Source organism: Hypomesus nipponensis, chromosome 19 (genome assembly GCF_054491055.1).
Source record: "Hypomesus nipponensis isolate SF chromosome 19, ASM5449105v1, whole genome shotgun sequence".
NCBI lineage: Eukaryota > Metazoa > Chordata > Actinopteri > Osmeriformes > Osmeridae > Hypomesus > Hypomesus nipponensis.
The window spans coordinates 3,803,277-3,815,000 of NC_140379.1; the positions used below are offsets into that span (position 1 = coordinate 3,803,277).

The 11,724-nt window shown below is 53.1% G+C and overlaps 1 protein-coding gene across 1 annotated transcript in view; it reads right to left on the reverse strand.

The window, feature by feature from the left end:
* Window positions 1-2,668: 2,668 nt before the first annotated feature.
* bnc1 (basonuclin zinc finger protein 1) overlaps window positions 2,669-11,724 on the reverse strand; it is a 15,252-nt gene continuing 6,196 nt past the window's right edge. The window contains 6 exon segments of the mRNA XM_084683014.1: window positions 2,669-4,827; window positions 4,829-5,222; window positions 5,224-5,304; window positions 5,511-7,567; window positions 8,702-8,937; window positions 9,087-9,189. Coding sequence (XP_084539140.1) covers window positions 4,531-4,827; window positions 4,829-5,222; window positions 5,224-5,304; window positions 5,511-7,567; window positions 8,702-8,937; window positions 9,087-9,189 — 3,168 coding nt within the window. The 3' untranslated portion in view covers window positions 2,669-4,530.

Here is an 11,724-nt window from a genome sequence, read left to right on the forward strand (position 1 = left end):
AGGCGCCACAGCCCAAGATGCGGAGGTGTCGCTGAAACTGGAAACTGAGACAGATCTCTATCTCTATTACAGGACGATGCTACGGCAAACATAGGCAAGCTCATGAACCTTTTGTCATAATGCAAAAAATAAATAAACTGTTTTTACTAATCGATGAAAAATGTGATTTATGTTATTGGGACATATAAAAAAAATGAAATCCTATTGAGCGGTATTAATACAAACCCCTTCATTTTGCTTTAATAAAATGAATGTGTTAAGTCATTTTTTGTTGAGAAAAGTGTGTCTTGAGACAAAAGAGCTGAAAGTGATTCTGTGCTCGCTAAGGGACTGGAGAGGGAGGAGGGAGAATGTCTTGAACTCAAAACTTTCCCTTTTCCACCCCCAGCCCGTAGAGTATTAGGAGGAACAGAAGTCATCTGCTGTCCATCTGGCTGTGGTTCTGGAAGGTAATACCCTCTCATATTCATCGGCTTCCCAAGCACCCGTGGACAATCCACCGCACCCCCCCGTCCAGTCCTCCCCCCTCCCCCAACCTTTCGACTCCCTTCCCTGCTCCTCCACTCCCCGACTCCTCTGCATCCCAGGCCACCCCCACCTCCACACCCTGCCCCCCCCCTCCTTTCCCTGATCTCCGAAAACTTTGCTCCTTACCTCTCCACCCTTACCCCTGCTCTCCCCGCCTCCTCCCTAACCCCTGCTCCTCCCCCCGCCTCCCCAACCCCTGCTCCTCCCCCCCGCCTCCCTAACCCCCGCTCCTCCCCCCTCCTCCCTAACCCCTGCTCCTCCCCCCGCCTCCCTAACCCCCGCTCCTCCCCCCTCCTCCCTAACCCCTGCTCCTCCCCACTGCTCTCCAGCTTCCCAGCCCAGGACTAAGAGGTGGGATCAGGTGTCGTTGGCCCTGGAAGACCCCTCTCCCTGGAACATGTGCGGCTCAGACAGCAGTGTTTCTCTCTAAGCTCTGTTACAGTGGTTGGGATATCACACTGTGTAGCACCGTTAAGGCCCAGGGTGAACGTCACTGGCCTTTGGAAAGGCATAACCATCGCGGAAAAATGTTTGCTTATTGTCTTTTCCTGCAACAAGTTTCACCTAACTTCAGTTGACGATTTAGTTGTTGTTTTTTGAAGTGTTTACCTTTGGGGTTTGTAAACCCCCCCACACACAGTTGTTTCTGTGAGATCTCCCATGGCAAGATGCTTGGATGAACATCTTCTCCATATCCAACTGCAGTTTCCAGAGATAATATCTTCACTAGTTGTATCTAAAATTCTTTGGATACTTTTAGCAGCACTGTGTGGGGAGTTTAGAGAACAATCCACCCCTACAGTTCATGGTGTTCATGGTTTCTGTTGCCTACATACAGCATAGTGGGGGACTGAAATAAACGTTGCACCCTCTCTGAGTGGTACTAGATTCCCACACCAGAGAAAAAAGATCGGGGCACTTGTGAGAACTGTTTTTTTTTTTTAGCTACTAAGTGGTGAGGGATAGCTCTGTGTAAATGCAGATGGTAATATGAGGGGTGGGTTGTAGATGGTCAGTTACGCAACACTTTCAGCTTCTGTACTAGTTGGATCCTTAGTTGTGTTTCATAACTCACCCATTCTCCTCACTCAGCAGTGCGAATCTCCATTTCTGTCCCTGCCCTTCGACACTCAAGCTACACACATCCGGAATGACTCAAATACACACGTCTGTTTAATAAAGAAAAAATACCACATGAACAAAATCGACCTGTTTCTACATCTAAAAAATGTTTCTTAAGAATGCTCAGTGACAGAATATGTGTGTGGGTCTTTGTCTGTGTGTGTGTTTTGTCTGGGTTGCGTGTAGATGACTCAGGGTTCATGCTGGGGTTGACCTTGGCAGAGCTGGTCTGTGGGCCACCACCTCCCTCACACAGACTAATGACAGCACATGCTCCCCTCTCAGGCTGCTGCTGCTGCTGCAGCTGGGGCCTCGTCGGGGGCTGCTGTGTTCCACTGTGTTCTCCTCTGCTGTGTTCCACTGTGTTCTCCTCTGCTGTAATCTGTTCTCCCCTGCTCTGCCATTTCCTTCTCTGTTCTGCTTGTTCTCGGTTCTGCTCTGTTCTACACTCCTGTTCTATTCTCCTTTGTTCTGCTTTACTCCGCTTTGTTCTCTGCTCTTCTCCCCTGGTCTTCTCAGTTCCCCTCCCCCCCCCTCCCCTCCCCTCCCCCCTCCCCTCCCCTCCCCTCCCCTGCCCTCCCCTCCCCTCCCCTCCCCTCCCCTCCCCTCCCCTCCCCTCCCCTCCCCTCCCCTCCCCTCCCCTCCCCTCCCCTCCCCTCCCCTCCCTCTCCCCTCCCCTCCCCTCCCCTCCCCTCCCCTCCCCTCCCCTCCCCTCCCCTCCCCTCCCCTCCCCTCCCCTCCCCTCCCCTCCCCTCCCCTGCCCTCCCCTCTCCTGCCTGGTACGGTCAGAGTACCATTAAGGCTGTCTGGGTTGTTTCATACTGATGCCAGCATCAGCACTCTCATTCTTGATATGCATGAAGATATTTGTGTAGGAGTAATTCCTATAGGGTTTGACAGAGAGACAACTGTGCAATGCGTGTTGAAATCAGTTTCCCTATGGAGGAATCTGCCGAGTTGCTGAATTTTTCAGTTAAAGTTGCAATAAATAAATAAAAGCATGCAACAGATATGGCTTTTTATTGAGTAGGAATGAATATTGTAACATTAAATCAAAAACATTAACATCTACCATGTTGGTTTTTGCTTCTTTTTTTTTTTTACAAATCCAAACAACTTCACAAAGAAATGGATCTTTAATCTAGCTCAATGTCATTAAATACACAATGAAAATATAAATGCGAAGTACAAAGCAAACTTAGACCAATAAACCCTACTGTGAAATAATCAGAGAAATAGACTTTGGACATCATTTTCAAAAATCATTGTTAAGGATGTATGATATGTCCAGTAAAATGAGCCTATCTTATACAATATAGGTTTTTGGTTTATTTCAGATTACAAATTACTCTATTCACAGAATGTACAATTCAATAAACTTTGTAGTACCATGATGTTTCTTGGGAGTGCTTAGACGTGAGGCCCTTGTTACAGTTAACTATGTTTTCATTTTCTCAGTGTTCGACTCGTTCACAGTACGATACCATACGCTCAAATCATGAAGACAGTGACTGCTTATAAATCACCCCTGACTACTGGTCCTGTGCAGGACATACGCCTTGACGCGGCTGTGCCGTCGAGTCCACGACATGAGCAGATTAATTTTTCTTTTACAAAAAAGACCAGGGAGTATGTAAACGTTCTTCACATAACTGATAAGCTATAGTGGCCAAGTGTAAATACTGCTGTCGCCCTCCCAGTGTTTCCTGGGTTAGTGAGAAGGCTGTACGGTCTGTTTAATACTGCTACCTCATGGCTACATGAGGCTTCATGTGCGCTTCGGCACTGAGAAATCTTTGGTCAACATTAGAATACGCAACAACCAGACCAGCAAGGGCTGAAGGAACAGAACCACATATACACAACATCACACAATAACTTATTGAGCAAGTTCACGACACGTAAGGTTTTATACGTTTTCTCAAAGACCATACTCCAAATAGACAAACAACACCCTAGAAATGTCTACAAAGAAATGTCTAGAAAACCACTTTTGATTGGAACAATACGCTTCAACTCACAGGGAAAATGTGGATATCAAGTGGACCATAAGTTACCATACAATAACACCTACTCACTTAATGCAGCCGATGGAACATTGGACACCTGAACAGTTCTTGTGTTGCTATGGAAATGTGACCGGTGGTTTCAAACAAGGATGTCAGCTAAGCTACTGTAACTGTGTTAGAAGTGCATAGAAATTAAAGAGCTAGAGAGAGACTGAGGTGTACAGTTGAAGATAAGCGCATGCTTTTTTTGATGGTAAAAACAAAGCCTTGGATAGGACCTGAAATGTATTACATGAGATAGAATTGGATCAACTCGGCGTCAACAACGAAATAACATTGTATTGCAACATATACTGTATATATATATATAAAAAAAAACTATGGGTAAGATTCAAGCAATCTTTACATGGAAACCATAAAGGGAAAATAAAGATGCCCCATGAACAAACCAGGGATAGTTGAACATATTCAAACAGAGGAAGCAGTGGTAAAACAGGGACATTGATTCCAGAATCCCCCCCCCCCCCTTTCCCAAAACAATAACAATAGAATGGAATTCTTATAAAAGTGCTGACTGGCAAGCCTGTGTTCAGGTGAGTGAAAGGACACAGTTCCTGTGGAGGTTCCTACTCCTGTTCCAGAGCAGAGCTCACCACCAGGTTCCTGTGGAGGTTCCTACTCCTGTTCCAGAGCAGAGCTCACAACCAGGTTCCTGTGGAGGTTCCTACTCCTGTTCCAGAGCAGAGCTCACAACCAGGTTCCTGTGGAGGTTCCTACTCCTGTTCCAGAGCAGAGCTCACAACCAGGTTCCTGTGGAGGTTCCTACTCCTGTTCCAGAGCAGAGCTCACCACCAGGTTCCTGTGGAGGTTCCTACTCCTGTTCCAGAGCAGAGCTCACCACCAGGTTCCTGTGGAGGTTAGGGTTCTGGCTGTGTCTGTTCCGGCTACGGACTGAGGAGAAGGTGGTGTCGCAGCCCGGGACCTTGCACTTGTGCAGCAGCCGCAGGTGGACAGTCTTGTAGTGGGCTCTGAAAGTGCCCTTGTTGCTGTAGACTTTCTGGCAGATGTGACAGGTGATGGGCGAGCTGGCCCCTCCCCCCTGGCCCCCTCCCACTCCCCCCTGCCCCCCGACACAACCCAGGGTCCTCTCCCCTCCCAGGCCTAACCCCAGCCCCTCCCCCCCCCGGTCCTCCTAACCCAATCCCATCATAGCTCTCATCGCTGTCCTCCTCCATTGGGAGGGCTTCCTCCTCCAGCCCCTCCCCCTCCTCGCTGCCTCCTCCGTCCGAGTCCCAGGAGGCGCTGCCTCCGCTGCGAGGAGGAGGAGGCAGCGCGGGGGGAGCCAAGGAGGAGGTGCTCAGGTCTAGCACCGCCCCGTCCTCCAGTCCCCTCCCGCCCAGCATCGTGGGCGACGTCTCCGAGCGCTCAGACGCGTCGGCCATCTTGCTCATGGGGAACACCAGGCCCATGCGGTTGTGTCCTCGGAAGATGACCGAGGTCTGGCCGGCGGCGTCTCTGTGGTCCTGGCGTCCGTCCAGGCCCAGGCCCAGGCCGTCCCTGCAGAGAGGAGGGGGGGTACAGGGAGAGGGAGCCGTACGAGTCTTTGGTCAGCAGCTTGTGATGGAGGTTCAGATTGGAGCTGTGCCTGGAACACACACAAGAAAATGGGGCAGAATATACTGTTTGTTTTAGAAAGTCTGTTTTGGGGAAGCGGTGCGACGACGACGACCACATCATGATTCACCCTGAGACAGCGGGCAGTCCTCCTCCTCCTCCTCCTCCTCCTCCACCCCCCCCGCCTCTCCTTTCGGTCACCTTGACAACAGCATACGGACAGGCGTGTTTTCTCACCTGTCTCGGCTCCGGCGGGAGGGGAAGGCGGCGTTGCAGCCGTCCACCGAGCACATGTGCATCTCCTTCAGGTGGACGTTCCTGTAGTGCATCTTCACGCTGTAGGGGTTCTTAAAGGTCTTGCTGCAGATCTCACAGTGGTGGGTCAGCTCGTCCCGGTCCAGGCACACACCGTCCGGGCCCAGCTGAGCCAGCTCTTCCCTGCAGACCTCTGGTCCCGCTCTCTGGCTCTCGGACAGTCTGAACACGGAGCCTTTAGGGGGGCCCTGGTCTCGCTCGTCGCACTCAGAGTCACACTGCTCGGCAGGGCCTAGCGAGCTCACGCACTCCCCCTCCTCCCTCTCGGCTGGCTCCGGGCCGGGCGGGGTCTCCGGCTGCTCCCTCCTGAGGGAGAGGGAGTGGTTCTCTCTCAGCTTGTTGTTGCACGGCGACGTGGCACAGGTGATGACCCCCGTCTCTCCCTGCCTCGGCCCCCTCTCCTTCTCCTCCTCCTCCTCCTCCTCTCGGTCCAGACACACATCCCTGTCCGAGTTGTGGTCCGATGGCCGCTTGCTGTTCTCCCTCTCCCCGGACAGGTAGAATCCTCTCTCCTCCCGCTCTCTGGCCCTTTCTCGCCCCGCCTGCCTCTCGCACGCGTACCGTCCTCCGGGTTCGCCCTCACCCTCGTCCATCCCCCGGAGGGGAGACTCGTCGTCCGAGCTGCAGCCCTCGCCCGCCCCCCCCCCCCTCTCCACCAGCTCCTTGTCGATCTTGATGGGCATGCTGGACTTGCGCGACTTCTTCTTGGGCACCGGATCCGCCGCGCAGACGTCCGGGGCGGCGGTGGGCTTGAGGGGGATGGAGGAGGAGAGGAGGGGGAGGGAGGGCAGGGTGCCTGGGGTGTGGGCCAGCTCGGCAGGGCTCACCAGGCTCCGGTAGAAGGGCAGGACGGGCTGCACCGTTTTGAGGTTGGGGAAGAGGATGCCGCTCTGGCCCATGCTGGGGAAGGCGCTGGCGTGGAGCTTGGGGCTGCTGTCCAGCTGGCTCACCATGTAGCTGGGGACAGCCTTGTGGCCGTCGGGGCAGGACACGGGCAGGGAGGCCGGGCCGTAGTCCGAGCGCTTGTCCCCCTCGGAGCTCTCGTCCGCCGACACGCTGCCGCGCAGGTCCTTGTCGCGGTTGTTGCGGTTCATGGGCATGTGCAGGCGCGGGTTGGGGTTGGCGCTGTGGCGGTTGCGGCTGCGCAGCGAGCTAAAGACCATGTTGCAGCCCTCGATGGTGCACTTGTGCTTGATCTTCAGGTGCACGGCGTTGTAGTGGATCTTCAGCGTGCCTTTGTCGTAGAACGTCTTGTCGCAGGCGCTGCAGTACACCCGGCCCTTCTTCAGGCTCCCCATCCCGCCCCCGATCCCGTTCCGGTCCAGGGACCTCAGCTTGCTGTCGGGGGACATCTGGGTGAGGTCCGAACTCATGGAGGGGGTGCAGGGCGTGGAGGGCCCGTCCGAGTAGTTGTCACTGGTGGGGAAGTCCTCCACCTCCATCTTGGTTGTGGCGGAGAGGCCGTCCAGAGGGTTGTCCCCGCCCCGGTCCAGGTCAGAGGTGAAGGAGGCGGAGCTGGAGCCCACCAGGCTGCTCTCGGTGGGCGGGAGGGGGAGGGAGAGATGATGGTCCCGCCCCTGACCTGGCTGCTCCGCCTGGCACATCCCTGGCTGCGGCTGCAGCGCCCCTAGTGGCGAGCCCAGCAGCGGCGCGGGCACGGAGCCCAGCAGCTGGAAGGGCAGCATGAAGGCCATGCTGTTGATGAAGTTCTCAAAGTGGTGCACGTTGGCCGTGCTCAGCTTCTCCACCTTGGGGGTGAGGGGGGCGGGGCCGCGCGAGGCGCTGCGCTCGATGAAGGTGCGGATGTCGGAGTTGGTGCGGGTGCTGGGCACCAGCACGGCCTGGCCCTCTTTGTCCTGCAGGGCCATCAGCTCCACGATGGACTTGGTCTCCCCGAAACGCAGGAACTGCTGCAGGGTGGCAATCTCCTCCTCGAACGTCATGATGGCCCAGCGGTCCAGCACTTTCCCGGCCACGTCCTGGTGACAGAGGACGCGGAGGAGGGGGGAAGACGGGAGAGGAGAAAGGGGAGAGGAGGGAGAGGGAGACAGAAATGTCATGGTTAGACATGGCTGCTCTCAGATGATGCTCTGGAGACCCCTCCACGGGCCCAAACTGCCACTGGTTCAGATGAAGGAATCAGGGGTGTGCTTAATGTAATCTAGCAGCGCTGAACCCTGGGAGTCCTAATTACACCAACACCGCCGCTTTCATCTCTGCCGTCGTTTCTCTTCATTTAAATCATGTGGGTTTTCCTTCCCTACATCAGCAGAAAGGACGCACAGCATGCAAGCACACACACACACATACCCACAAACACACACACACACCCCCCCCCCCCCCACACACACACACAGAGATCAGAGGCCTTCACATTGATCAAGTGGGTCCCTTTCCCAGCCTAACCTTAATCACATATGAGTCCAGGCATCTTTGAGTCAGAAGTAGCCTCATGCCGTAACCAGGATGAATATTTCATCACACGCCGTTCGCCTGGCGCCTGCTGAGGATTCTGACTCTACCTACGCCATCAGAGCAGCTCACATGAATTAAACGCAGGCCAACCTGAATACTTGATGATGCACTAATCGAAGGGAGTAAGGCAGACACCAGGCCGGCTCCGCGGCCCAGTAACCAGACCACGTTTACAAGGCCGGGCCGACAGTGTGGAGACCTGCTGCTTCTGCTTTTTCCTCAGTTGTTTTCGGGGGGGGGGGGGGGGGGCTTTATTTACATCGTAAAAAGTTGGAGGAGGGACAGGAAAGGGAGAGATTTGAACCCAGGCCGCTGCGGTGAGCACCACGTTTTATACGCTCGACCCAGTGATCTCCTTCTCGTTTTCTCTCCAACACATTCACAAACGCACCCACACAATCTCTCTCCCACCGCACACGCACACACACACACACACACACACACACACTCACACAAATTTACATTACATTTATGTATTTATAAGACGCTTTTATCCAAAGTGACTTCCAAGAGAGAGCTTTACAAAAGAGCATAGGTCACTGATCATAACAACGAGGTAGCCCCGAACATTGCAAGCAGCCAAAACATGAAGCACACATTGTAATAAAACCAAATAAGTCCCACACACACACACTTACTTGTAGTACATATCCTCGTATGTAGTCCTGCAGGGTCCAGTCCAGGGCGTTGAGGATGTGGATGACCTCCTCCTGCTTGAGCACGCTGAAGAGCCGGTCCAGCAGGATCTTCAGCCGCACAGGGATGGCCTGTGTGCCATAGAGCATCAGGCTGCAGATGTCAAACACCACGTTGGAATGAACTATCTCCACCTGACTGCTCTGGAACATGTGGTGCACCTTCAGTTTACTCAGGGCTGAGGGGACAGGGAACACACACACACACACACACACACACACACTGTTGTTTAACACTCGTATTTCTGTGCGAGAGCCATCAGTGTGGTATTGCAGCTGTGGAGTGTTTCATATTTTTTGTGGTGTGTGTGTGCGCGTGTGTATTTACCGTGGGCTACCCATCCATGCTTGCAGTGCTCACACTGTCTCCTCTTCAGCTTGCCAGGTTTGAAACTATCACAGGAACAGTTCCCCAGGGTGCAACAGATAGCCTGTCAAAACACAACGCACACTCTTACTGGCTTTCATAGTTTTGATGCTCCAGTAGGAACTCAGGGATTGGAGGATGCTTGGAGATGGCGGATTAAAAGCCGAGATGAGGGGGGAGAGCAGGGAGCAGTCCCATGTCTTCCACGACACAGAGTCATTGATTAGTTGATATATTTGTGAATGTGAGAAGAATGTTCCAGCACAGAGTCCCCATCTTTCCCACATTGCATCACCTGGTCAGCTTTTAATGACAGACACACCGTCTGGGTTTCATTTGTGTGTCTGTGTGTCTGTGTGTCTGTGCGTGTGTGTGTGTGTGTCTGTGTGTGTGTCTGTGCACACGTGTGTGTGAGTGTGTGTGTGCATGTGTGTGTGAGAGAGAGAGATTACACGTTTCAGGGATCAGAGATCAGGCCTACACTCTGAGGTCTGCCTCTTTCTCTTCCTGTCGCTAATTTGGGGTGATCCTCCACACGCAAACGCACACACACACGCTCACACACTGCAGATCTGCTCCACACATCTAGTAACAGAGGGTCTCAGACACACCTGGACTACCTTCTCAACCAATAACTGCCTCACACACACACACTCTCTGACTCTCACACACACAGACACACACACACACACACACACACACTCTCTGACTCTCACACACACACACTCTCTGACTCTCAAACACACACAGACAGACAACAAACAGAAAGAAAGTGAGAGAGAGAGAGAGAGAGAGAGAGAGAGAGAGAGAGAGAGAGAGAGAGAGAGAAATAGCGAATATTGGATAGATTTCCCAGAACAACAGCTCGTGGGAACAACAGCAGAGAGAGTTGGCGTATGTATGACACGATACAGAGTGACGGGTACCTGGATAGAACCTGAACGTCTTTCCAAACACTATTTACCGCTGACACGGCGCGGAATGTAGCGACCAACCCAGAGAACAGCACCAGCTTGGTGATCAAAGGCACGGTTGTTAGCGCTACATGCTAACCCACAGAGCAGCAGCGATGCCTCTCTCCCCTGGCATCTATAATGCATGATCTGAGGCTTTAGCATACATGAGCAGCATGCTTAGTGGTTAGCAGTGTGCCCCTGCAGCTAACTCTCTCTACAGGGAGTGGGAGGGGAACCTCCCTCTCATTTAGTCAATTACTTAGAACAGGGCTTGAGGTATCGGAGATGTCCTGGAGCTCTGGGAGGGGACGACTTGGGGAGCAGCTCGGCTCCAACCTTGAGCTTCCATGTGCGCTTTTGCTGACCTTGCTGCTCTCCTCCTCCCTGTCCTTCCTCTCTCTCTCTCTCTCCCTCCCTCCGTGTCTCTCTGTCTCTCAGCCTCTACTGTTCTCTCGCTGTCTGTGGGTATCTCTCTCTCTTTGTCTCTCAGCCTCTACTGTTCTCTTGCTGTCTATGGGCCTTTCTCTCTCCCTGTCTCTCTCTCTGTCTATCTTTCTGTGTCTCTAACACTCCTTTGTTCTGTCTCCCAGCTTCAACCTCTTTCTCAGTCTGTCTTTCTGTCTCCCAGCTTCTCTCTCTGTGTCCCTCTCACTTCCTCTCTCTCTTCCTCCCTCTCTCTCCCTCCCTGTCTTTCTCTCTGTCCTCCTCCTCTCTCCTCCTCCTCCTTCTCTCTCTCTTCCTCCCTCCCTTCCTCCTCTCTCTCTCTCCCTCCCTGTCTTTCTCTCTGTCATCCTCCTCTCTCCTCCTCCTCTCTCCCTCTCCCTCTCTCTTCCGTCTCTGTCCAGCCAGGCAGCTGACCTGCTGGCTGCTGTGAGGTGTTACAGCCTCATCTCCTCTCCTAGCAGGGTAATCCCATCATTATAGGGCAGTGAAAGAACACGGCCCAATTAGGCTAATCCTATCCCATCACACACACACGCACACACACACACCGTCCCCTCTCCTGTTCACCCTGATATACATCTCAATCAGGCCCGCCGGACAGTCACAGGGCCAGATTTACACACACACACACACACGTACGCGGCAAAAGCGGCCCCTTGCTAAGCGCTCCCAGTCGTTTGTCTTAATTAGATATTCATCACATGACACGCCAGGAAGGAACCTCTGATGCTGACATCCCTAGGGACAGTGACTGTGACCAAGTCACCCTGTATTGGCACAGTCTGAGACTGTCAACATTGCTTCCTTGTGTCATTAATGTGAAGTGATCAAAGTTCCATTCTGAAAGAACTGTATTTTCCAATTTAACTGTTTCTTTTAAGAAGAAACATGTCATGAATTCATTAAATCAATTTAAATGAATATTATTTTCCTTCAAAAGGTGAATCTAGAGACCAGACGGCACCACTGTTTCAGTTCTCCAACAGCCAGTAGAGAGACCGGGCCCTCAAAACACCCAGCACCTGGAGGAGCAACACCTGGAGGAGCAGGGCAGAAGTGAAGAGGGAAGAGGTGACGGGGAAGAGGAGAGGTAGAGGAGAGGTGAGGTGACGGGGAAGAGGTGAGGTAGAGGAGAGGTAGAGGAGAGGTGAGGGGGGTTAGGGAGAGGTGGGGGAGAGGTGAGGTAGAGGAGAGGTGAG